Source organism: Neoarius graeffei, chromosome 18 (assembly GCF_027579695.1).
Source record: "Neoarius graeffei isolate fNeoGra1 chromosome 18, fNeoGra1.pri, whole genome shotgun sequence".
Taxonomy (NCBI): domain Eukaryota; kingdom Metazoa; phylum Chordata; class Actinopteri; order Siluriformes; family Ariidae; genus Neoarius; species Neoarius graeffei.
The window spans coordinates 19,579,593-19,604,918 of record NC_083586.1 but is presented as its reverse complement, the minus strand read 5'-3'; the positions used below and the strand labels follow the sequence as shown (position 1 = coordinate 19,604,918).

Here is a 25,326-nt window from a genome sequence, read left to right as displayed (position 1 = left end):
TCTTTACAACAGTCTGTAAACGTCTGGGGACTGAGGAGACAAGTTGCTCAAGTTTAGGGATAGGAATGTTAACCCATTCTTGTCTAATGTAGGATTCTAGTTGCTCAACTGTCTTAGGTCTTTTTTGTCGTATCTTCCGTTTTATGATGCGCCAAATGTTTTCTATGGGTGAAAGATCTGGACTGCAGGCTGGCCAGTTCAGTACCCGGACCCTTCTTCTACGCAGCCATGATGCTGTAATTGATGCAGTATGTGGTTTGGCATTGTCATGTTGGAAAATGCAATGTCTTCCCTGAAAGAGACGTCGTCTGGATGGGAGCATATGTTGCCCTAGAACCTGGATATATCTTTCAGCATTGATGGTGTCTTTCCAGATGTGTAAGCTGCCCATGCCACACGCACAAATGCAACCCCATACCATCAGAGATGCAGGCTTCTGAACTGAGCACTGATAACAACTTGGATCGTCCTTCTCCTCTTTAGTCCGAATGACATGGCGTCCCTGATTTCCATAAAGAACTTCAAATTTTGATTCATCTGACCACAGAACAGTTTTCCACTTTGCCACAGTCCATTTTAAATGAGCCTTGGCCCAGAGAAGACGTCTGCGCTTCTGGATCATGTTTAGGTATGGCTTCTTCTTTGAACTATAGAGTTTTAGCTGGCAATTGACCTAATGAGTTGCAATTTGGTCCTCCACCTGTTCCTTTTTTGTACCTTTAACTTTTCCAGCCTCTTATTGCCCCTGTCCCAACTTTTTTGAGATGTGTTGCTGTCATGAAATTTCAAATGAGCCAATATTTGGCATGAAATTTCAAAATGTCTCACTTTCGACATTTGATATGTTGTCTATGTTCTATTGTGAATACAATATCAGTTTTTGAGATTTGTAAATTATTGCATTCTGTTTTTATTTACAATTTGTACTTTGTCCCAACTTTTTTGGATTCAGGGTTGTATCTTTAGACATTACAATATAATACAGTTCAATTAATGTTAATATGAATAGGCCTGGCGGCACGGTGGTGTAGTGGTTAGCGCTGTCGCCTCACAGCAAGAAGGTCCTGGGTTTGAGCCCCGGGGCTGGCGAGGGCCTTTCTGTGTGGAGTTTGCATGTTCTCCCCGTGTCCGCGTGGGTTTCCTCCGGGTGCTCCGGTTTCCCCCACAGTCCAAAGACATGCAGGTTAGGTTAACTGGTGACTCTAAATTGACTGTAGGTGTGAATGTGAGTGTGAATGGTTGTCTGTGTCTGTGTGTCGGCCCTGTGATGACCTGGCGACTTGTCCAGGGTGTACCCCGCCTTTCGCCCGTAGTCAGTTGGGATAGGCTCCAGCTTGCCTGCGACCCTGCAGAAGGATAAAGCGGCTAGAGATAATGAGATGAGATGAATAGGCCTAAAGTTACAGTATTTCTATCACAATTTGCCAGACTTTGACCTTTTGTCTGTTCTTGCGATGATTGTTCCTTGTATTGTGCCATGAGCCATCACTGTGGCTATTATATTCTAGTGTTTTTAACCATAAGCCTATATCAGTCAGATACCACATCACCTTCCACTGGATGTGTGATGAGCTAATTGAGCGTCTTGAGCTACATTTAGATTGCCAAATCCATACTTCCAGTTATTTTGGTGAGAGTAACTTAAAAGTAATGCAATCGTAGTGTAACGCCTTACATTTTAAATACAGTAATATTGTAATGTAACGAATTACTTTAAAATGACAGTAACAAGTAATCAATAATGCAAAACAGTTTTGAAGTAACTTGCCCAACACTGATTATCTCTGAAATGTTTGTATTATATCATGAGCTGCAGTGTGTGTTATTTTCAGCTTGTGTCCATGAGGTGGCGGTATGGAGCAGTCCTGACTCTGCTGTCGGATATCACGAAGAAGAGACACTATGAAAGGAAGCAGGCGAGCGTTTCTCCTTCTTTCCATTCACTGCGCCTTCCTCGAGCATGTCCTGCTTGGTTTTTCTTTCTCTCTTCATCCCTACAGCTTCATGTAAGTAGAAAAACAATTCTTAGTTTCATTACTAAGCTTATTTTAACGGGTGGCTGGTGTATTTTATGTCTAGAGCCATTTGCGAGGCAGCCATTTTCTTCCTAATTAAGTACTAATCTGATCTGAAATATTGCCACTCTGACGTTGATTATTTTCCTATAGCAGCAATAACTGAAACTTAATCAAGAATTAGTGTTATGCTATTTGGTTGTAAATATTAACTTTTATTTCCCCCCTCCACTCCTCTAGGCCCACATGGCATACACAACTGGAGTTACACATGATCCCGCCTTCTGTGTTCTGATTGGTTCCCACACATGAATCAGTCCTCTGATTGGATGGTCCAGAAAACCTAATGGAGAAAGAGGATTAATGGATTCCACTGGACTTCTTTAGGTACAAGCCTTACAAATGTGTAATTATTTTTACTATTAATACATTTCTGAACCACTGATGACTTCCTTTTTATTTTTCTGACACCTCGTATGAGCGCTGCCCGGCAGTGCCTGATTATAACTTGCACTCTGAGGTTCATTAAATTGCTTTGTTTTTTATAGCAAGAGGTTTTTTTTTTAAATATATGGTGGAGACTAATTATGTCTTATTGGTTCATATCCAGGATGTGAAGTCGCAGGAATAGGAGACGCTCCTTTTCAGCTGTCCAGAAGGTGAGTTTTTGTACTATTAACATTGGGCTTCACTTGCACAGTATGTGCATCAATAACAGGAATATAATCCATGCGAGTTGCTGAAAATCAATGGAAAGAATATCCAGGTGTGAAATTTATTTATTTATTTTTTAATGTATTCAGGGCTCTGCTTTAACTTTTGAAACCACCTGTCCTGTCGGGCAAGTTGAAAGGAAACTTACTTGTCCGAATGTGAAGTTGACTTGTCTGAAGAAATATTTGAGGAAAAAAAAAACCACAAACTATTTGTAACCCAACAATCTTTTGGACTCCAATTTTTTGTAACCCAAAAAATTGGACTCCATCAATCATTTGAGAAATTGAAAACCAGGAAATTAAAGTTATATGTATTTTCATTTTTAAATTATTAACTTTGAATATATATCCTCCACTGACTAGTTGTTTAATTATTCAGTGTGGCTCCTGTATGATATTTAAATGGTCAAAAAAGGAATTAATAATTTCAAATAATCCATAATATCTAAATTATAGAGCCCTATGTTTCAAATCCCTAAACTCCCATTACTAATTAGTTAATACAGCTGGTAACCTAATTAGCAGCCATTTGACAGCTTGGTATTTCATAGATAACTTTCCTCACTCCCTGTCAATCCACACACATGCAGGCACACATTCCAAGCCCAGCACACCCCGCCACACACGCTCGGCTATATAATGAACAACAGCGACTCAGATTTGGAAATTACCACATACTCAACGTAAATATACAGTTGAATAATGATCCCGTCAACAAATCCACGTGTATGACACGATTAAAACCAATCATAAACGACTGTTTACTTTTCAGCTCAAATACACGAAGAGGTATTGGCTGGTTTTGCAAGTGGAATATTGTACATCGCTCTTTCCGAATAGAAACATCCGGCGATTCGTCAAAACAATATGTCGAGTGAGCTGCTTTGGAAATCATGTGAATAAACAAACTTTATATGTAACCCGAATATTGGCGTATTTTGGCACTTGTCTGATCGGACAAGTAACTGAGATGATGAACTTGTCCAACATAAAGTATCAATTGTCCCAGACAAGTGTTGATGTCGAGCCTTGGTATTAACTTCATCCTTTTAGCTTTGCTAAATTTCTTGGTATGTTTTTGCACTGTGGAAGTCTGGATTATAAATGGTAGTATGTGTATCATCCTGGCTGTGGACTGCGATGATGAGAATTTGTTTATCTGGCCCTTGCACTAAAGGGATCTGATGATAAACTCTCTCCCTGAAGCTTTAACAGCTGGGTTCACCTTGTACCTGAAGCAACTTTAAGACTACATCTGTTTCTCTGTGCTTTTATCTTGCTTTAATTTCTTTTGTTTTTCCTTGTTTGCAGATTTGACTCTTCCTGTTTTGGCTGAAGCCTTTTAATCCAAGGTAAGTTTCATTTCAGTATCCTAGGATCTTTTGATCGCGTGTACACAAGCCACTGATGACTTTTTTTAAACATTTTCTGACACCTACTATGAGCTGCACTGCAGCCTTTGATTACAAGTTTGAACCTGAGGCTTGATTGTATGGTGTGTTTTGCAGGAATTTTTTTTTTTTTTTCTGTCCAAACAGTTATCAAATGTTTGTTTCTGCAGATGCCTAAGAAGTCCAAGACCTTGTCATCCCTGGTGGCAGGGAACGAAATGCATCCTTGCACAGTCAAGTCAAGTTTTTGTATAGTGCTTTTAACAATAAAAGCAAATGTCACAATGCAGCTTTACAGAATTTGAGTGACTTAAAACATGAGCTGATTTTATCCCCAATGAGCATGACTGTGGCAAGGGAGAAACTCCCTCAGACGACATGGTGTCCCTTTTCCACCAAAGCAGTTCCAGGGCTGGTTCGGGGCCAGTGCTTAGTTTGGAACCGGGTTTTCTGTTTCCACTGACAAAACTGGCTCTGGGGCCAGAAAAACCGGTTCCAGGCTAGCACCAACTCTTTGTTGGGCCAGAGGAAAGAACAGCTTACGTCAGCGGGGGGTGGAGTTGTTAAGGCCAACAACAATAGCAAGACTGCGAAAGGTCGCTATTTTTAAGCGACAAGAAGCAGCAGCTGTACAAATGTGAAGTCATCCATTATTGTTGCTGCTGCTTCTGTGGTGTTGCTTCGATGTTCGTGCCAAAGTTTATGCAAACGCAGCGACGTAATGACGTGCCTCCCCTTAGCACCCCGAGCTATGGAAAAGCAAACTGGTTCTCAGCTGGCTCGCAAGTTGAATGAGTTGTGAACCAGCCCTGCAACTGATTTGGTGGAAAAGGGGTAAGAGAAACCTTGAGAGGAACCAGACTCAAAGGGAACCCATCCTCATTTGGGCAATAGATGACATGACTGACAGTTTTAACATGAAGTCAGTTGTGTTTGTACTGTATACTGTACTGGGGTTCAACATGGTTATCTTTTCCGGCTGCATGTTGATGTGGGGGGGGGGGGGGGGGGGGGGATCACATGTAACAAGAAATAAATTGATATTTATGCAATGCTTGTTTTTGTATGTGTTTTGATCAAGTCAAGAATAAAACATGATTTGGCTTCATATCCATCACACCACGGTCATAGTTGTAGGAAAAACTGAATATCCTGAAGTGAACATCTTCAACATTGAATCATTTTGGTTTCACTTGTGTTGTGGGTTGTTTTACAATCAGGGGACAAAGTTTGTCACAGGGGTCCAAAATTCAAACTGGTTCTTGTACCAGTTTTTAAGTGAAGGACAAGTTAAAGAACAGTTAGGCATGTGTAATAGTTTTGTATTATAACAAGATTAAGTGTAGCTTTAAGCAGGGCTGGGAGAAACAAATGAAGTGATTCTCGGAGAGGACTTTTTTTTTGGACAATTCAGACTCCACTACTTCCATAGTGCTTTTAAATATAAGGCTGTAAGCTTTGTGTTAGTTGTCTCTAATATTTATGTCCCAATATCTTGACCACATTTTAGGATGAAAATCTCATCTCATTATCTCTAGCCGCTTTATCCTGTTCTATGGGGTCGCAGGCAAGCTGGACTACGGGCAAAAGGCAGGGTACACCCTGGACAAGTCACCAGATCATCACAGGGCCAACACATAGACGCAAACAACCATTCACACCTACAGTCAATTTAGGCCAAGTTTACATTAGACCGTATCTGTCTCGTTTTCTTCGCGGATGCACTGTCCATTTACATTAAAACGCCAGGAAACGGGAATCCTCCAGGGTCCACGTATTCAATCCAGATCGTGTCTGGTCCGGTGCTGTGTAAACATTGAGAATACGCGGATGTGCTGAGCTCTAGCTGGTGTCGTCATTGGACAACGTCACTGTGACATCCACCTTCCTGATTCGCTGGCGTTGGTCATGTGACGCGACTGCTGAAAAACGGCGCGGCCTTCCGCCTTGTATCACCTTTCATTAAAGAGTATAAAAGTATGAAAATACTGCAAATACTGATGCAAATACTGCCCATTGTGTAGTTATGATTGTCTTTAGGCTTGCCATCCTTCCACTTGCAAGTGGTAAGTGACGCGCATGCCCGACATGCACTGAGATCACACACACAGCGACCCAGTCCCAAATCACTGCTCGCGCGCTCTGTGAGCTGCGCAGGGCCGGAGTGCGCACCCTCCAGAGGGCACTCGCCGTTCAGGGCGGAGTGATTTGGATCGCAGGATGCCTGCGGAGCCGAGCGTATCCGTGTATTGGCGTTGCTGTGTGCACGCGAATTGTGTATTGGCATTGCTGTGTGCACACTAATCGTTTTAAAAACGTTAATCTGATGATCCGCTGATACGGTCTAATGTAAACCCCACCTTAGAGTCACCAGTTAACCTAACCTGCATGTCTTTGGACTGTGGGGGAAACCCACAGGGAGAACATGCAAACTCCACACAGAAAGGCCCTCGCCGGCCACTGGGCTCGAACCCGGACCTTCTTGCTGTGAGGCGACAGCGCTAACCACTACACCACTGTGCCGCCTGATGAAAATAATCATTTTAGATATGTTATTTTATATTGGGGCGGCACGGTGGTGTAGTGGTTAGCGCTGTCGCCTCACAGCAAGAAGGTCCTGGGTTCGAGCCCCGGGGCCGGCGAGGGCCTTTCTGTGTGGAGTTTGCATGTTCTCTCCGTGTCCGCGTGGGTTTCCTCCGGGTGCTCCGGTTTCCCCCACAGTCCAAAGACATGCAGGTTAGGTTAACTGGTGACTCTAAATTGAGCGTAGGTGTGAATGTGAGTATGAATGGTTGTCTGTGTCTATGTGTCAGCCCTGTGATGACCTGGCGACTTGTCCAGGGTGTACCCCGCCTTTCACCCGTAGTCAGCTGGGATAGGCTCCAGCTTGCCTGCGACCCTGTAGAAGGATAAAGCAGCTAGAGATAATGAGATGAGATGAGATATTTTATATTGAAAAATTAGCTGTCTTGGAGAGGACTTTTTTTTTGACACAATTACATACTAATTTGATCAAAATAGTCTGAAAACTTACTGGCATTCAACATTAAAACTTAACTATGTTTCCAATGATATGGAACCAAATATTTGTTTTATGGTATAAAGAATGATGTAAGTGCATCCCTTTTGGAGCTACCTGTGGTCAAAAAAGCACTTTTTCTAAATGACATGAGTAATTTTGCTAAATATGACATATATTGCCATACATTCACCAAAAATAACGTTATCACCAATTTTTTTTTTTTTGCATGGTAAATAGAGCTATCACAGGGCTACAATAAACAACCAAGTTTATTTAGTCAAGCCTTTTGATATTGATAAGTGTTAAATGTGATTTTTAGCTTGCGGACCCTGATTGCCCTTGTATCAACAGCGGTCTACTCAATGAGTACATGAACCCTTTAACTGAAAACTAAACTTTCACAGCGTCCTCTATCGCCTGGGAGGTTGAACTTTTATAAAAAAAAAATTTGAATGAAACTAAACGGTGATGCTGTGCTAGTTATCCTTACAAAGCCTCAGTAGATTGTTTTCAAGTAATTCAGAGCTTACAGCATCCATAGTCTTAATCTAGTTTATTTTTAAGCTAAGTCGTTGTTAATGTTTATTAGCATTATCATTTTTGTTCCTCACGAAAGTAAGACTTCACAGCACAAATAAAACACTTACACCTTTGTATTTAATCTTAGGGTTGAACGAAAAGCAAGACTGAAAGTGTGTTATTGTTGCACAACATCCTTTTTTTGTGGTTTGCTTTGCTTTGAAACTGCTGTAGCGTTCTGTACATCTGTGTCTCAAAATGGCGTCTGTTCGAGCACTTGAGTGCACTACGAAGGGCGCACGTGCCATTGTTTCCCGCACTACGCAGTGCTCTTGGGTGTGAAGTCGAGCCCGGATTGAGACGCGGCCCCTGACTTCCGTTCACTCGGTGGTGAGTGAGTGAGTGAGTGAGTGAGTGATGCTCAGTGAGCGGCGAAACTGGACCTCTTTAATTCTGCACAGCATTGTGTCCGGATTGTATATACGTTTGGATTCTTCTTGCCTGCAGCGTATAGTTTAAATGAATCTTATAAGGTAAGAGACTGGATAATGCAAGTCGCACCCTGACTAAACAGACATTTCAACATCTGGTCTTATATGTTATGCGACAGGTTTGTAAGGAAACACTTAATTTCTTCTTTACGGTCGGGTATGGCTGTATGACTCGTGAGTTATTGTTTAAAAAAAAATCAGTAATCTTTGAATTCATACATATGTAGATGAATTCCACATCTGTATGCCATCTCGATCGCTGTACACATCTGGAAACAAGATGTTTGATTCAGTTCATCCGTCGTTCATTTTATCTACACGTGATCATGATTTATTTCTGCAGATGTGCACACCTGGATTCCTTTATCTGATCCATTCTGATGTGTTTTGAAATGAATGAATGAATGAATGAATGAATGAATACGTAATGATTTGGAGATCGACTGTGCTGTCTGATTGTTTTATCTACAGATATCTGGAGCTTATGTCTTACACATCTGGATTTCTTTATCGGTGTATTTTTTTTATCTGTGTCGCTGGGCATATCTGGGTTAATTTAGCCACACATATCTAGATTGCTTGACACATGAAGCCACCTTTTCCACATATATCTTGATCGCGTTCATCTTACACATCTGGATTACTTTATCCGTATCGGGATCTGTTTAGCTGCACACATCTGTATATCTAATGCTTGCATTCTTTTTCATATACATCTGGACTATTCAAAGTCTGGATCTCCTTATGCTAATACACCTGGAGTAGTTTATCCACATACTGTATATCTGAATCTTTATCCAAACACATCTGGACACCTTTAATCCATATATAAATTAATCTCTGGTGGTTTTTTTGTCACATCTGGATTACTTTATCCATTTATAGCCAAATATCTTTATCTTTACACATCTGGATTGCTTTATCCACATAGCTGGCTTTGTTTAGGTCTCCCCATATGGATTGCACATCTGGTCTTTTTATCTTTCCTCTGGATTATATTTTATCTGAATGTTGGCATGGGCATAAAACAAACAAACAAACAAACAAAAAACAATGTTTCACCCATACACACACACATCTTTTTAAGCACACACCTGGATTACTTTATCCACATACATCTGGATCCTTTTTTTTAATCCTTTATTCTATCTGAATTTCCTAACTGAAAACATCTGTGATCACTTTATATGCATCTGTGATCACTTTATAAACATCTGTGTGTGTGTATATATATATATATATATATATATATATATATATATATATATATATATATATATATATATATATATATATATTATACACACACACATCAGTCTCTTTAATTGAACACATCTGGATTGATTTATTGAAAAAAATCAACACTATACATCCAAATTACTTTATCCACAGATATCTGGACCACTTTGTTTATTATATCCACATCCTTTGATCCTAACACATCTGGATTGCTTTACCAGTACACATATGGATCTTTTTATCCCTGCAAATCTGGATCCCTTTATACTCTGCAACTGGACTATTCAGTCCTGCACATCTGGATCACCTTGTGATCCTATTACCTGTACACATCTGGCTCACTTTCTCCAGAGTCTACACATCTGGATTGTGTTACAAATACAAGTTCAGCTCACTATTTCAGTGCGCATCTGGATTGAACTCTTTTATCTGTGCATGTGTAATTTGTGCTTTCACAGTTTTAAGAAGAGGAAAGTCCCAGATATAATCTGAGTCAGGTTTACTGTAACAGCACCTTCAGGTTGGCTTTGCCAGGCCATTTATTTAGGCTGCTGTAGTGGGTCACTAAGAATAGAAATTAGAGCATGTGTATGATGTAAAAGCTGTGAGGAATCGAAGCTAACTGGGGTGTGGACTTCCTAATTACACTGATGCACTTATTATCATTAATGGACATCTTATTGTTTGCTGTCGTATCAAATTAGGGCATTACAAGTTCGAGCAGATATATTGTAGATCATCATACTGGATGTGTGTGCATGAAAACCATTTCAATTCTGACAGAAGCAACAAGACAAAATGGTGCCAACCAATGTAGTGTACTCAGGGTGTAATACGATGCCACAGTCAGTATCTGTATCGGTTTAGTGCTCCATATATCTGTATATCTGTTCATATTCAGAGTGGAACTGGAAGTGGGTGTGGCCTAAACAGATGTTTTAAAGATAGACATGTTAGTTTCTGTTATCAATTATGTTATTTCCTCTCACTTGAAGAAAAAAAGATAAGAAAATCATGATGTTATTGAGAAACCACTGAAGACTTTTCTGTTCTGGAAAACCGTAAGAAATCGCTGACAGTAGAAACTCCTTCCATAAATGTCTCCTTCGAGGAACCATCACCATATCACAGAAATGGTTACACACTGTGGAGCATACGACTAGACAAATCCCTGTGTGAGTTGCTACTATAGAAATTATTCCATATTACAACTAGTGCATTCATGGAATAGAAATTCAAGAACATCGACACACCTTCTAACCAATCAGAATCCAGTGTGATTACCAGATTTACAGCGTGTATCACGGTGACGATGTTGTAGTTTGCTTGCCTGTAAGCTGTCGTGCACTTTCACACTGTGCAGCAAGCATTTAGTGCACTTTGCGTAAGGGAAGTTAAAACAAAAGGAAGGAAGCTGAAAACCCTTGTCTGTCTATATATATATATATAAAACCCTGAAAAGGATTATGGGATGCATTTTGTATTTTTCTCAACACACTCACTCTTGCTGCCTCAGTGCTGACAAGTCCTATGTTTCCATGGCGATGCTGACATCATGTCCACATTAAAAAAAAAAGAAAGAAAGGAATCCACAGTCATCCTTCTCCATGGTTACCAACTGTTGCCAGGCAACTGTCAGGCCCAGCCTGACAGTGAGTAGCAGCATCAGCTTAATTCGACTAGTTATCAGTCACGTAACTGGCTGGCTCAGTGATCACATACCATACACACACAGAAAAACACGGGATTTGTTTCTCAGTTCAGTGATTTGATTCATTCACAGAGTATTGAATAATGTTTTTTTTCAGCTTATACGGTAAGCATCATAGATGAAAAATATTTATCTTTTAACTGATCTTATGGATGACCAATGATGTCAATTATCGATTGTGATTGCTCAGCACCTCTGACAGTAGTTCTGGCTAAAATTTTGGTTTATATTAATGCGTTTGTCCTAATTACCTTTTTTATAGTAAAGGCTCACTCACAGGAACTAATCAATAGTTGATATGGTGACGTTTTCTGTTCTTAGCATTTATGGAACTCATTTCACCAACATTCTACAACATTAAAGCTCAGCGGCCTTTTGATTTCATAAAATCCATGAAATTTAGTTCCCTCTGAAATTTAGTCATTGCGATATATGTTTATTTCTGTAATATCTAAAAAATAATAATAATAATAATAAAAACAGGCCATTCTGTGGCTGGGAAGTTATTTAATTTGAGGGGATTCCCTAACAAATAATGAGCATGAAATCGCTCGCTTTGCACAGTCAAGCAGACAGAAGAAGTCCGTGTGCGCATGTGCAGGTTTACCTTCTTCTTCTTCTTTTGGGTTTTACAGTAGCTGGCATCCACAGTCTTGCATTACTGCCATCTACAGGTTTACCTTGACTGTGCACTGTCGCTAAATATACAGCTGATCACACCGAGGTGCTCGCTGACCGCCGATATTTATTACAACCCCGATTCCAAAAAAGTTGGGACAAAGTACAAATTGTAAATAAAAACGGAATGCAATGATGTGGAAGTTTCAAAATTCCACGTTTTATTCAGAATAGAACATAGATGGCATATCAAATGTTTAAACTGAGAAAATGTATCATTTAAAGAGAAAAATTAGGTGATTTTAAATTTCATGACAACAACACATCTCAAAAAAGTTGGGACAAGGCCATGTTTACCACTGTGAGACATCCCCTTTTCTCTTTACAACAGTCTGTAAACGTCTGGGGACTGAGGAGACAAGTTGCTCAAGTTTAGGGATAGGAATGTTAACCCATTCTTGTCTAATGTAGGATTCTAGTTGCTCAACTGTCTTAGGTCTTTTTTGTCGTATCTTCTGTTTTATGATGCGCCAAATGTTTTCTATGGGTGAAAGATCTGGACTGCAGGCTGGCCAGTTCAGTACCCGGACCCTTCTTCTACGCAGCCATGATGCTGTAATTGATGCAGTATGTGGTTTGGCATTGTCATGTTGGAAAATGCAAGGTCTTCCCTGAAAGAGACGTCGTCTGGATGGGAGCATATGTTGCTCTAGAACCTGGATATACCTTTCAGCATTGATGGTGTCTTTCCAGATGTGTAAGCTGCCCATGCCACACGCACTAATGTAACCCCATACCATCAGAGATGCAGGCTTCTGAACTGAGCGCTGATGACAACTTGGGTCGTCCTTCTCCTCTTTAGTCTGAATGACACGGCGTCCCTGATTTCCATAAAGAACTTCACATTTTGATTCGTCTGACCACAGAACAGTTTTCCACTTTGCCTCGGTCCATTTTAAATGAGCCTTGGCCCAGAGAAGACGTCTGCGCTTCTGGATCATGTTTAGATACGGCTTCTTCTTTGAACTATAGAGTTTTAGCTGGCAACGGCGGATGGCACGGTGAATTGTGTTCACAGATAATGTTCTCTGGAAATATTCCTGAGCCCATTTTGTGATTTCCAATACAGAAGCATGCCTGTATGTGATGCAGTGCCGTCTAAGGGCCCGAAGATCACGGGCACCCAGTATGGTTTTCCGGCCTTGACCCTTACGCACAGAGATTCTTCCAGCTTCTCTGAATCTTTTGATGATATTATGCACTGTAGATGATGATATGTTCAAACTCTTTGCAATTTTACACTGTTGAACTCCTTTCTGATATTGCTCCACTATTTGTCAGTGCAGAATTAGGGGGATTGGTGATCCTCTTCCCATCTTTACTTCTGAGAGCCGCTGCCACTCCAAGATGCTCTTTTTATACCCAGTCATGTTAATGACCTATTGCCAATTGACCTAATGAGTTGCAGTTTGGTCCTCCAGCTGTTCCTTTTTTGTACCTTTAACTTTTCCAGCTTCTTATTGCCCCTGTCCCAACTTTTTTGAGATGTGTTGCTGTAATGAAATTTCAAATGAGCCAATATTTGGCATGAAATTTCAAAATGTCTCACTTTTGACATTTGATATGTTGTCTATGTTCTATTGTAAATACAATATCAGTTTTTGAGATTTGTAAATTATTGCATTCCGTTTTTATTTACAGTTTGTACTTTGTCCCAACTTTTTTGGAATTGGGGTTGTAGTTTGGTCCTGCGTTTCCTTTCCTTCGCAACATAACGTCTTTTCTTCTCGCTTTCCATTACTGTAGCTGGTCTTTCACATTTCATTTGCACACTCACATCTGCCATTTTTATTTCCTGTTTCAAATTTGTATCCCACAATGCCTTGCGTGAACGGGGAAAGCCCACCATGTGATGCATGATGTAGTATCTTGAATTGGGTCATGTTGAAGCAGGAAAAAATAGCGGAAAATTTAGGACCATGTGGTCTTAAATTCATTAATTGTTCTATTTTAAAAAAAAACTAATAAAATTGGAAGTCTGTGATTCAAATTCAATAGCTTTCAGTCCACTGAACAAAAATAAATGGGTGTCAGGGAAAATTCTTTTTATGACCTAAACTTGAAAAATCTGAAAGGCAGTCTACCTTTAAACTTGACTAGAAACAATTTAAAAGAAATATTTGTTCCTGTTAGCAAATTGCTGTGGTATAAGAGGAATAAAACACATGCTGTTGTGGGAAAATAATCAGCTCCAGGGTGGAAACAGTAACTCATTGTTGAATGTTTTGCTGTAACACCACACCCCGAGGAGTTTGAATGCTAGAGTGCACTTGATTGATCATCTTCTTATTTTTAGATTTATGAACAGCCGGGCACCAGCTAATAAGAGGTATCAGCCGACAGAATATGAGCACGCAGCTAACTGTGCTACACACGCGGTGAGCTATGTGCATGCGCATATTTTACAGTGTTATAAATTTTTGAAAACCAACAGACTGTGTTTGATAATTCATACTTTTCGCTGTGTCTTATTATTCAGAATTTGCAGAATAAGGACTATTACTTACAGGTGACCTCATAATTATTGCTGTGTGGAATATCTAGGTTAGGGTTGTCAAATTTTTTAGGTAATGACCACAACACATCAACAGCTCATTTTTCAATGTACTGTACATAAAATCACAAAAGTTGCATTACATTTAAAAAATAAATAAAATAAAAATCACTCTCTAAATGAGTTGTTTTGGAAAGAGACACTGTTACAGTTTCACATTTTTATCATATAGATATTGTTAGTACATTTATTTCCTTGAGAGTGTTGCTCTATAGGGTGGTGTAGTGGTTAGCGCTGTCGCCTCACAGCAAGAAGGTCCTGGGTTCGAGCCTAGCGGCCGGCGAGGGCCTTTCTGTGTGGAGTTTGCATACTCTCCCTGTGTCTGTGTGGGTTTCCTCCGGGTGCTCCGGTTTCCCCCAAAGACATGCAGGTTAGGCTAAATGGTGGCTCTAAATTGACCGTGAGTGTGAATGGTTGTCTGTGTCTATGTGTCAGCCCTGTGATGACCTGGCGACTTGTCCAGGGTGTACCCCGCCTTTCGCCCATAGTCAGCTGGGATAGGCTCCAGCTTGCCTGCGACCCTGTAGAAGGATAAAGCGGCTAGAGATAATGAGATGAGATGAGATGAGATATTGCTCTATATTGCCCCCTGGTGGAACAACAGAGAGCTCTTTTTTGAATCATGGTCCACAAGACGATTTTAGTTTACAACACAGATTCACAAATTCATTTGTTGGACTGGATTATCTTTACAAGCGGTATGTTTGAGACTCCTGATGTAGGTGTTTAATACCTTCATGTGTTTTCATAGCTCTGGATCATTCCCAGTATTGTGGGTGGACTTTTGTTGTACTTCCTTTCTGATGACCACTGGGAGGAGATTTCGGCGTGGCTCTATGGTGCTGGCTTATCGAGCCTTTTTATCATTTCTACGGCCTTCCACACTATCACCTGGAAGAAGAGCCATATGCGGTACACACACACACAGTCTAAACAAACTCACTAGTTTTAGACTATCAGTAGTTGATTGATACATACACGACTAGAGCGGTGGCTACAATTATCAACACCTTAACAATCTTTTTGGCCATTACAAAAGTAGAAAAGACTTTCCTTATATAAATTGTGCATGAATAATTACTCAAACTTCCACTGGAAAAAAATGAGTTGATTCCCGATGACAGCATATCAGATCACGTGACACCGTTCCACAATTATCGACACCTTTGTCCACAGTTATCGACACCGTTCCACAATTATCAACATCCAGATGATTATTTATTTAAAAAAATAAATAAATAATAATAATAATAATAATAATAATAATAAATATTCGGTATGTGGTATTAAGTTAGCAAAACATAGTTTTTATTTCAAATTTGTTTTACATAGACTTATATGTAGTACAAAATATCCATATAAATATATGGATGTTGGTGCTTATGTAAATGAGGAAGTAAAAAATACAGTGGTGCTTGAAAGTTTGTGAACCCTTTAGAGTTTTCTATATTTCTGCATAAATATGACCTAAAACAGGGGTGTCAAACCTGATCCATAAAGGGCCGTGTGGCTGCAGGTTTTCATTCCAGCCATGCAGCAGCACACCTGACTTGGCTCATTCAATCAACTGAACTGTCTTCACACAGTCAAATACTTGCAGCCACACCCACCCTTGATTAAAGGGTGGGTGTGTCAGTTGATTGAATAAGCCAAATCAGGGTGCTGCTGCATGGCTGGAATGAAAACCTGCAGCCACACGGCCCTTTATGGATCAGGTTTGACACCCCTGACCTAAAACATCATCAGATTTTCACACAAATCCTAAAAGTAGATAAAGAGAACCCAGTTAAACAAATGAGACAAAAATATTATACTTGGTCATTTATTTATTGAGGAAAATGATCCAATATTACATATCTGTGAGTGGCAAAAGTATGTGAACCTTTGCTTTCAGTATCTGGTGTGACCCCCTTGTGCAGCAGTAACTACAACTAAACAGTTCCGGTAACTGTTGATCAGTCCTGCACACTGGCTTGGAGGAATTTTAGCCCATTCCTCCATACAGAACAGCTTCAACTCTGGGATTTTGGTGGGTTTCCTCACATGAACTGCTCGCTTTGGATCCTTCCACAACGTTTCGATTGGATTAAGGTCAGGACTTTGACTTGGCCATTCCAAAATATTAACTTTACTCTTCTTTGACCATTCTTTGGTAGAATGACTTGTATGCTTCGGATCATTGTCTTGCTGCATGAACCACCTTCTCTTGAGATTCAGTTCATGGACAGATGTCCTGACATTTTCCTTTAGAATTCGCTGGTATAATTTAGAATTCATTGTTCCATCAATGATGGCAAGCCGTCCTGGCCCAGATGCAGCAAAACAGGCCCAAACCATGATACTACTACCACCGTGTTTCACAGATGGGATAAGGTTCTTATGCTGGAATGCAGTGTTTTCCTTTCTCCAAATATAATGCTTCTCATTTCAACCAAAAAGTTCTATTTTGGTCTCATCCGTCCACAAAACATTTTTCCAATAGCCTTCTGGCTTGTGCACGTGGTCTTTAGCAAACTGCAGACGAGCAGCAATGTTCTTTTTGGAGAGCAGTGGCTTTCTCCTTGCAACCCTGCCATCTCCTTGCAACCCTGCACACCATTGTTGTTCAGTGTTCTCCTGATGGTGGACTCATGAACATTAACATTAGCCAATGTGAGAGAGGACTTCAGTTGCTTAGAAGTTACCCTGGGGTCCTTTGTGACCTCGCCGACTATTACACGCCTTGCTCTTGGAGTGATCTTTGTTGGTCGACCACTCCTGGGGAGGGTAACAATGGTCTTGAATTTCCTCCATTTGTACACAATCTGTCTGACTGTGGATTGGTGGAGTCCAAACTCTTTAGAGATGGTTTTGTAACCTTTTCCAGCCTGATGAGCATCAACAATGCTTTTTCTGAGGTCCTCAGAAATCTCCTTTGTTTGTGCCATGATACACTTCCACAAACATGTGTTGTGAAGATCAGACTTTGATAGATCCCTGTTCTTTAAATAAAACAGGGTGCCCACTCACACCTGATTGTCATCCCATTGATTGAAAACACCTGACTCGAATTTCACCTTCAAATTAACTGCTAATCTGAGAGGTTCACATACTTTTGCCACTCACAGATATGTAATATTGGATAATTTTCCTCAATAAATAAATGACCAAGTATAATATTTTTGTCTCATTTGTTTAACTGGGTTCTCTTGGTCTACTTTTAGGACTTTTGTGAAAATCTGATGATGTTTTCGGTCACATTTGTGTAGAAATATAGAAAATTCTAAAGGGTTCACAAACTTTCAAGCACCACTGTAAACTGATAATGTTTAACCTGAGTCAGAAAATCTTTTTGTTCCACTTTCTACCCATTTTCTGAGTATTTTCCTAGATCACATTTTGTTAATCATTTGTTGTTGTTTGTATTAATTTCTAGTTTTGTCGTTTACCAATAAATGTCGACAGGTAATTGCCATTGTAACCAGATGAAAATCCAGGTCAAAGGTCGCATGCCATTCCTCGAACCAAAGTATAAAATGTCTACTGATATTGTAATATGTGGTAGATATTTACAACAAACTGCAAAAAAAAAAAAAAAAAAAATCTGAATGGAATAGAAAAATCTGAATATTTCAAGCATGTCATTTTTTTATATGCCAGGAATTTAATTCTGATCTAATTCTGTTTATTGCAATCGGATTCCTAATACTCTATAAACATTCCATTCTGTTATGAATCAGAAAAAAATATTATAAATCACAGCACTTTTATTCTTTTAAAGTACTTCATCTACTTCAACAATGTTACACAAAGATCGATCTATAACAGTTGTAAATGTCACTTAATTCCACAGGGTGTTGATAATGGTGGACACCAGTGAAAGTGATCACTATTACCGACACCTCATGTGACTTCTCAAAGGCGAGTTTAGATACAAAATGGCGACTGAAAGAGTAAGAAACAAAGTAGGTTTCGACAAGGAGATCATGAAATATCGGTGAATTTGATAAGTAAAAACATGTCCATGATCTTTCCACCATGCTTACCTTATGTCTGGGCTTTCCTCAAATTGTTGATCGTGCTAAAAAAATGTCCATCTCAGGTAACGAGCTGCGTCATCAGATGACAAGATCAAAGTGTGGGGGGGGGGTCTTCCGGTTGATTAATTAACCAATAATAACTGCAATAATAACTGTTGTAACTGAAACTCACCTTTGTAAAATTGTTTTTTACTGATAAATCTGAAAAGGTGTTGATAATTATGGACTGTCAATAATTGTAGCCACCGCTCTAATACTGCATACATAGAATGTGTTGGATGTGGTTTTTTTTTTTTTATTCTTTTGCTTGATAAATTCCATGCACTGTGATCCATGCAGAGTGAATTTCAGAGCTGCGTGTTGCGCATCACAATCCAATCCCACTAATTTAGATTCAGATCATCAGCTCCAAGATGCAGATCTCAAACTTGTTTTCGGATGCTCCTGAGGCTGGAGCTGAACATGGCAGAAAAACATTGTAGATGTACAAATCACATCCTCCATCTGTTGTTATGCTATAGGAAGTTTCCACACCATGCTATGCGCTCTTAGATTCAGAATCAGTGATTGATGTGCAGTTTCTTTGCTGCACAAAATATAATAAAACAGCCTTAATATCGTAACGTCCTGATGAGTTTTTGCTCTAACTATGCCAAAGGCGACTGTTTAACTACTTTATGGAATTCGCGCAACCCTCTAACTGTCATTTCTTTATAGCGGAACACAGTAATTTTGTAACAACAAAAAAATCATTTAAATCCTGGATGATGTTTATTTGGCACATTTTTCTCTTTCTAGATCCATTGAGCAGTGTTTCCACATGTGTGACAGGATGGTGATCTACTTCTTCATTGCTGCATCCTACACACCCTGGTGAGAGTTTTTTTGTACACAACATTGTTTTTATTAATTGAAGGTCACCAGGTAGGGTTCTTTAGACTTGGCAAGATAAAAAAAAAAAATGAAGTGTGGGAATCACTCTGTGTGTGTGTATGTGTGTGTATATTTGTCAGGCTGACTTTACGGGAACTCGGTCCATGGGCCGCTCACATGCGCTGGGTTGTCTGGGTGATGGCCTCTGGAGGAACTGCCTATGTCTTCTTCTTTCACGAGAGGTGTGTGTGTGAGAGAGAGAGAAAGTTCCTGTTTAATCATTATGCAAAAACTGTGGTGTGGAACTTCACAATTCTTTTGTGTAGAGTATGTAAAGCCTTCAGAAACTCCATCCTGTAGTTACTATAAGAGATTTTTATATCATAGCGTGCAGAAGAAAAAGCCAAATATCATGTTTTAAGTTATATTAAGGTGCTCATTCTAATACATTATTTTCAGTGAATAAAGCTGAAAACCATATTAGCATCATATCTTGTTGACTGTGTCGCAGGTATAAAGTGGTCGAGTTGGTCTGCTATACAGCAATGGGAGTGTTTCCAGCGATGGTTATTCTGTCTATGGTAAGAAAGAATCTGGTCACATGACTTAAATAACTGTTTCTCGAAGGAATATGAACTTTTGCTGCCTCTCTCTCTCTCTCTCTCTCTCTCTCTCTCAGGCTGACAGGTCGGGTGTGTGCGAGCTGTTGGTTGGTGGCGGGTGTTACGTGTTGGGGATGGTGTTCTTTAAAAGTGATGGAGTGGTGCCCTTTGCGCACGCCATATGGCACCTGTTTGTTGCCATGGGGGCGGGCATCCATTACTACGCCATCTGGAAGTACTTGTACACACCTGGCAATCAACAGACCAGCACCGCTCGGTGACACCCACACCCACCCACACACACATACAGGGATGCTCCCTAAATGATCATCTAAATGATAAATTTGGTTGAAGAAGGGAAATATATTTCATTCCAAATTGGTTTACACACTGCTGGTGTGAAGCACAGATCCTTATTGAGCAATCAGGGACTAATTATATATATATATATATATATATATATATATATATATATATATATATATATATATATATATATAAAAGCTATAAAACAAAGGTGAATTTTCATCAAGTCCTCATTAACATCTCCATACGTTTTGTCACTGATATGCCGTCATGGTGCAGCCTCTTCACTGGCCCATTTATCTCCATTGAGTTATTATTGCACCTAGTGGTCAAAATAAGAACTGCAACAAGCAGTAATTACTAGAAGTCCATTGGGGCAGGGATCAGGCTGCTCCATGCTTGGGGCTCGGGGTAGGAGCAGTTGGTTAATATTACAGGGTTGCCATGGTTATGTTGTTTTTAAAATTTGAAATTTGGCTAGCTTAAAGCAAATAAATGTCATCCACTTCAGAGTGTAAGTGTGGACATTGTGTCTATGAGAAACAGAATCATTTCTGTTGTAAGATATTTTGTAATGAGGGAAAGGGATACGATGGAGTGGATACATCAGAAATGTGTGCGCACCACAGTGCCCTTATTTCCCTGGCAACCCTGGTTAATGATATTAGCTCTTCTCTATGTGCCTCGCTGATGACAAGAAAAACACCTGCTGTATGGAACACAGTTGAACAAAGGTATGCCTAAAACTGCTCAAAACAAGCTACTGGACTGTACATACACTGTATGTAGTCAACACTCAACTGCTTGGTAGAGGGTTAAAAATTCACAAAATAGTAACCTAAAGTGTTATAGCCTCTCGACTTCATTTACTTTGAGGCTGTGTCATAATTAATCTATGCTCATGAGCACGAGCCACTGCTGGGATTAACGTACATGCCATAAAATGTAAAAAGTAATTGGCTCCATGAACATGTACAGTGTCTTGCAAAAATATTCATCCCCCTTGGTGTTTGTCCTGTTTTGTCACTTTAGAAGCTAAAATTAAAATGGATTTTTGGGGGGTTAGCACCATTTGATTTACACAACTTTAAAGGTACTTTTTTTATTGTGACACAAACAATAATTAAGATGAAAAAACAGACATCTAGAGTGTGCATAGGTATTCACCCCCTTTCATTGGTCCAACCAATTAACTTCATAAGTCACATAATTAGTTGATTAAGATCCACCTGTGTGCAATAAAAGTGTGACATGATCTGTCACATGATGCCTGTATAAAGCAACCTGTTCTGGAAGGACCCTGACTCTGCAACACTACTAAGCAAGCAACATGAGAACCAAGAAGCACTCCAAACAGGTCAGAGACAAAGTTGTGGAGAAGTATACAGTAGATCAGGGTTGGGTTATAAAAAATATCCCAAACTTTGAATATCCCATGGAGCACCATTAAATCCATTCTAGCAAAATAGAAAGAATATGGCACCACTCCAAACCTGACAAGAGAAGGCCACCCACCAACACTCACGGAGGCAAGAAGGACATTAATCAGAGATGCAACAAAGACACCAAAGATAACACTGAAGGAGCTGCAAAGATCCACAGCAGAGATGAGAGGTATCTGTCCATAGGACCACTTTAAGCTGTACACTCCATAGAGTAGGGCTTTATGGAAGAGTGGCCAGAAAAAAAGCCATTGCTTAAAGAAAAAAAAAGAAAACATGTTTGGAGTTTGCCCAACAGCATGTGGCAGACTCCTCAAACACATGGAAGAAGATTCTCTGGTCAAATGAGACTAAAACTGATCTTTTTGGCCATCATGGGAAACACCATGTGTGGCGTAAATCCAACACCCTGAGAACACCATTCCTACAGTGAAGCATGGTGGTGGCAGCATCATGCTGTGGGGATATTTTTCACCTGCAGGGACAGGAAAGCTGGTCAGGACTGAAGGAAAGATGGATGGCACTAAATACAGGGCAGTTCTGGAGGAAAACCTGTTTGAGTCAGCCGGAGGTTTGAGACTGGGACAAAGGTTCACGTTCCAGCAGGACAATGACCCGAAACATACTGCTAAAGCTACACTGGAGTGGTTTAAAGGGAAACATGTAAATGTTTTGGAATAGCCTAGTCAAAGCCCAGACCTCAATCCAATTGAGAAACTGTGGCATAACTTGAAGATTACTGTACACCAACACAACCCATCTAACTTGAAGGAGTTGGAGCAGTTTTGCTTTGAGGAATGGGCAAAAATCCCAGTGACTAGATGTGCTAAGCTAACAGAGACAAACCCCAAGAGACTTGCAGCAAAAGGTGGCTCTACAAAGTATTGACTTTGGGGGGTGAATACCTATACACGCTCCAGATTTCTGTTTTTCATCTTAATTATTGTTTGTGTCACAATTTAAAAAAAAAATTGCACCTTTAAAGTGGTAAGCATGTTGTGTAAATCAAATGGTCCTAATCCCCCCAAAATCCATTTTAATTCCAGCTTGTAATGAGACAAAACAGGACAAACACCAAGGGGGATGAATACTTTTGCAAGACACTGTATGAGTTTTAACAGGAGGCGTCTCAGAGAAAACATTACATTCGTTAGGATATTAGAGATGACAAAGTTTCAATACTGTTTTTGTCATGCCCTTGCTGACTTCCACTTGATTGGAATGTACTCAGGGGAACCACAATGAGCTGGACTGTAGATTTCAGGAGCAGGACTGACCCACTGAGATGCTGAGGTGTAATTCCATTTCCTTTTCAGTACAATTTAAATAACAGGTTGATTTTTTTCTTTATTAATTAGGGGTGTGACACAATGCCGATTGGTATCTGTTTAATGCTCCAAATAGCAATAATTGAATCTGTGCTCAAATTTATCAACTATATTCAGTTCAACCAAAGCTTGTCCCTCAGAATTTCCAACCTCTGACTCAGAAAATCCAAAAAAATCATAGAAACTCTCTTATATAGAGTTAGTTCACTGTTTATATTAGTATTTATTTTAGAGCCATTGACCCAGATACATTAGTTGGTTAAATCTATAACACTGACTCTACAGATTGTTTTGTTTCAAGAACATAAACGCTTAAACTCATTATCAGTAATATTTAGCTAGTTAGCGAGCTTAATTCTAACAAAGTACTCGTTTTCATGAAGGCAGCCATGTTTTCGCCTCACTTTGAAGCTTAAACATACTGAGCTAAAAAATTACGCAAGTCCAAGTTCAGACTTCGCATCTTCAATTTAAATTGAATGCAGCCTTAAACCTGAAGTGGGCATGGCCTAAATGGGAATGAAATATGAACTGTACACCCTCGGAAACATAGAAAAAAAAAACACAGAGGTAGAAATACTAGTGCTGTTAGTATGGTGTGTGAATTCTGGCTCTGACCAGTTCCTTAACCTCAGCTACATCACTCCAGTTCATAATTGGTCTCAACTTGAATTAAGTGTTTCTGTTTGCTTACATTGCCATTATAAATGTAAACAGAAACCTCTTATAAAATATTATACTTTTAAAATATTCGACATTTGGCTGTATGTAAATTGGGTGCTAGATAGCGAACAAGATCATGAGGATATCTCCTCAGGTTCAGGTGTATGACAATGGGACTGAAAAGTGCATGGAAGACGACAAGGGCGTAATCAAATTTGGTATTGAAAACATCAGCGTCAACCTGCGAAAAAGACACGTTTTAAGAGTATGTGTGTGGTGGCCTGGGAAAACCCTTCACTAAACTGCAACCTTTCCTGGAATAAAGTATGCATCACGAACATTTAGACTGTGCTGATTTGGGTTATGAACATTTTGTTATGGTAGCAACTTGATCAAAGCATGGTGTTCACCTCCAGTGTGAGAAATCAAGAAGACTCACTGCGTTTACTGCTGTTTGTTCAAATGACTCCTTATATGATATGACCTTTCTTGGCAAGGTCAGAAAGTCGACTAAATAAAAATGTTGTTTGTGTAAAAATATTCATATTTTCTCAAAGCGGTGGTGTCAAATTAGTATTCGATATGTGGATCATCCTCTTTGTGAAGTGTATAATACAATCCAACAATAATGATTCGAATCAAGTGCAATTCATGTCAGATCTGATCCAATATGATTCAGTCTTAAGGATAAGAGGCTACGGTTATATGACAAGTTGCAACTTATAGCTGCTGTTATGTAAATAAGAAAAGGAACTAAGTAACTTAAACTAATTTCCTTTTTCCCTTTCGGATCTAGATAGAATCTCAGCTTGGAAATGCTGTAAATATATCTGTGGAAAAGTTGGGTTTTTCCCAGCCCGCCACACAAATATTAAATATGCCATACACAAATGCAAATTAGAGACATACAATTGTACAGTGTAGTAAAAAAGTACAACAGAGATATAACGATACTTGAAATATGTATTCTCTCTTCCTGCCACTGCCAAAAGCAGAACAAGCGAGGGATTTCTCTTGTATTACTGTTTACTCCGTGCTGTTTGCTGTTTATATGCAGTAAGAGACGGACAGTTGTATTTATAGTATCACTCATCTGGGTGCATTCTCGCATTTCAGTGTTGTGTCTGTGTGAAACACCAAAAGTGCTTCGAGCTTCAGTCTGGTTCAAAATCCGGCATTTTTTTTTCCCACTAATAAAAATCCAACCCTCTGACATTTCCCTTTGTCCCATTTAGCTGTTAGTGTCACATAATAAGCGTTTAATTCAATCATCCAAGTCTCAACACAGTTCCTCAGGGCCACTGATATTTATAACGATTAACCGGATCACATAAAGTCGACAGTTTTGATTGGCTGAAGTGGCCAAAATGTTGTTCTCAGGGTTAACATGCTGTCCGGTGCCATCACCATCTCTCCAGAACATTCCACTGCTGTGCAGAAAAGAATCACATTCAAATTAAAAATGACAGAAATGCTAATAGATAAACTATGTATGTTACTTAACGGCTTATTATTTATTATTATTACTGTTATTATTATGTGTAATATTGAAAGTGAATCTGTAGTGAATGTATTATTTGCCTAGACTTTGAAATATCATGTTGATAAGCTTTTATTTATATGATAGCTTCGATGCACAATCCAGATCTTAAAATTTTTGTCACTGAAGTCATCAGTATGCTAACTGTTTTATGTGTTTAATTTGAAGTGAGAAACAGACAGAGGTTGTGTCTCTGAAAGGTCTCATTAACGTTCAA

General features: G+C 39.5%; 1 protein-coding gene, 1 long non-coding RNA gene and 2 other non-coding genes across 5 annotated transcripts; all 4 read left to right on the top strand.

Moving 5' to 3' along the window:
* Nucleotides 1–1,892: 1,892 nt before the first annotated feature.
* LOC132866626 (uncharacterized) lies at nt 1,893–5,113 on the top strand. The gene is made up of 5 exons (XR_009650604.1): nt 1,893–2,006; nt 2,256–2,402; nt 2,626–2,674; nt 4,043–4,083; nt 4,293–5,113. It is a non-coding gene; the product is annotated as an uncharacterized LOC132866626 (long non-coding RNA).
* Nucleotides 2,452–2,539, top strand: LOC132866885 (small nucleolar RNA SNORD60). The gene has a single exon (XR_009650649.1). It is a non-coding gene; the product is annotated as a small nucleolar RNA SNORD60 (small nucleolar RNA).
* LOC132866886 (small nucleolar RNA SNORD60) lies at nt 4,131–4,217 on the top strand. Its single transcript, XR_009650650.1, has one exon. It is a non-coding gene; the product is annotated as a small nucleolar RNA SNORD60 (small nucleolar RNA).
* A 2,954-nt stretch (nt 5,114–8,067) lies between the features above and the next one.
* Nucleotides 8,068–20,256, top strand: LOC132866625 (monocyte to macrophage differentiation factor 2). 2 transcript variants are annotated; one of them, XM_060899418.1, is made up of 8 exons: nt 8,068–8,196; nt 14,079–14,160; nt 14,262–14,291; nt 15,088–15,248; nt 19,154–19,228; nt 19,369–19,470; nt 19,740–19,809; nt 19,908–20,256. In XM_060899418.1, the coding sequence occupies exons 1-8, from the start codon at nt 8,183–8,185 to the stop codon at nt 20,109–20,111; spliced, it is 738 nt and encodes a 245-aa protein (XP_060755401.1). In that variant the 5' UTR covers nt 8,068–8,182; the 3' UTR covers nt 20,112–20,256. The 2 variants fall into 2 exon arrangements, with proteins under 2 accessions (XP_060755401.1, XP_060755402.1); XM_060899419.1 differs by lacking the exon at nt 14,262–14,291.
* Nucleotides 20,257–25,326: the final 5,070 nt, after the last annotated feature.